Genomic DNA, 1837 nt, shown 5'->3' with positions numbered 1-1837 from the left:
TCCTAAAACAAAGCCCCAAATCCAAGCAGAGACCACACGGGAATCTGACAAGATTCACAGGGACCACATGACAACACAGAAAACACCTCCAGTTGTGTGAATTAGAAAAATACACAGCACAGGCAGGCAGCTAACTCAAAACGAACCCGTGCGGACGTGGCCTGGCCAGAATGAGGGAACGAACTTTACAAAAGGCACAGCCGACTCTCACCTGACATTCTCACTGGGCCCCTCCACAGCCTGGGCCAGAGGCGTGCCCTGGAACGCCGTGGCGTGCAGGTAGTCGAAGACCACGTCCCGCAGAGACGCGTCGTTCTCCTGCAGCTCCTGCAGGACCACGTCCCGCTCCTTCTCGATCTGCGAGTCTTCCAGGCTGCAGTTCTGCACTATGTCCGCCAGGAGCTCCACAGCTGGATGCAAGGACAGGTGTGGGTGCCAGGTGGGCCGCCGGAGAGCAGGAACGGCACGAACCGCCAGGCCTGACACCCCTGGTTGCCCACTGCAAGGCCACACTCCAAGGGTAACCTGACTCTTCGACCATGCCAGGGGCTCTTGGGCACCTGACTTTTGCACCCCTGGACGGCTATCCCGTCCCTGCCATCGCCACCACAGGCGTTACCTTTCGGCAGGTCCTTGGACAGCGCCTTGATGTAGTAAGCCGTGTGCTCCCGGGTGCTGTAGGCATTAAGATGGGCCCCCATGGTCTCCACCTCCTTCTCCAAGGCACTGCCAGGCCGATTCTTTGTTCCCTGGAACCAGACATCAACAGAACCAGTCAAGAGCCACACGAGAGCCCAGGATCCCCATCCTCACAGGCTAAAGTCTCAGTAGAACCAGTGGGCCACAGGTGCCTCCCTCAGAGAAGAGTATGGGGATGTAGGGCCCAGAGTCTGTGCTCACCAAGCGCTAAGCAGACCATGGGCTGACTGAGGCCACAGCATCATGGGCCAACAGAATGGACACAGCCAGGGACCAGGAAAGAAGGGCATGGGCAAAGCGACTGTTACCTGAAATCCAGAGCTCCCCTCAGAGCCTGACCTTACAGCACCCGCCCCTCCCCTTACCCACGGTCATGGTCAGGGAAACTCACACCTGTGTTCAGGGGATGCTACCACTACCCACTCTCCCCCCACACCATTCACATGACTCTGTGTGTGTGTGTGTGTGTGTGTGTGTGTATGTGCATACGTGCACACTCGTGCGCATGCATGCAGTGGCCTGTGGGACTGAACCCTAGTCTTCTGTGTGTGTGGCAGTGGTGCTGTCCACATGCACACACACATGCATGCTGAGACCTACATACCCATTTGTGATGCTCCACGGCCACCCGTCCCTTCCATTTAAAAAACTCAATCTCTACTCCATGCCAACATGGGCTGGCTGAGGGGCTACAGTGGTGACTGTCTCCATCCTCAAGAAAGCTCAATGCTCACTTCTACAAACAAGAGACGCCCAGGTAGTCCAACCAGGCGGAATGCTGCACAAGAACCCATGCCCACTGAAGTCCATGGGTGTGTCACAGATGCACGTGTCTACCTATGGCTGGTCCACAATTCCATCAGTGCATGCGCACAACACAACACAAGCCTGGTCTCTCTGGTGAAGAGTGGGGTTCCTGTGGCTCCCTGGGGTTTTCTGAGTCCGGGGGCCTTGTGCAGGAGCTCACCAGATAGGTGCTCATTCAGGAGAGGGTAAGCCCACACGGCTTCTTCCAGAAAGGCCAGCCAGAGGTTGCCCCCCGCAGAAGCTCCTAACTGAGGAGGCTGACTTTTCAGACCTGAATCCTCAGGAAGGACAAGAGGCACCCTCAGCCCAGGGGAGACACAGGACTTCAGCA

General features: G+C 57.1%; 1 protein-coding gene across 1 annotated transcript; it reads right to left on the bottom strand.

The window, feature by feature from the left end:
• Positions 1-211: 211 nt before the first annotated feature.
• On the bottom strand, positions 212-786 carry LOC105310527 (cytochrome b-c1 complex subunit 1, mitochondrial-like; the record flags this gene model as incomplete). Its single annotated transcript, XM_011386697.2, has 2 exons — positions 620-786; positions 212-410 (listed from the first exon to the last, which is right to left on the bottom strand). Coding segments are annotated over exons 1-2 (281 nt in total), but the record flags the coding sequence as incomplete, so codon positions are not given.
• Between the last annotated feature and the right edge of the window lie 1051 nt (positions 787-1837).

This window comes from Pteropus vampyrus, unplaced genomic scaffold (genome assembly GCF_000151845.1).
Source record: "Pteropus vampyrus isolate Shadow unplaced genomic scaffold, Pvam_2.0 Scaffold5290, whole genome shotgun sequence".
Taxonomy (NCBI): Eukaryota; Metazoa; Chordata; class Mammalia; order Chiroptera; family Pteropodidae; genus Pteropus; species Pteropus vampyrus.
This window is presented reverse-complemented; position numbering and strand designations above follow the sequence as displayed.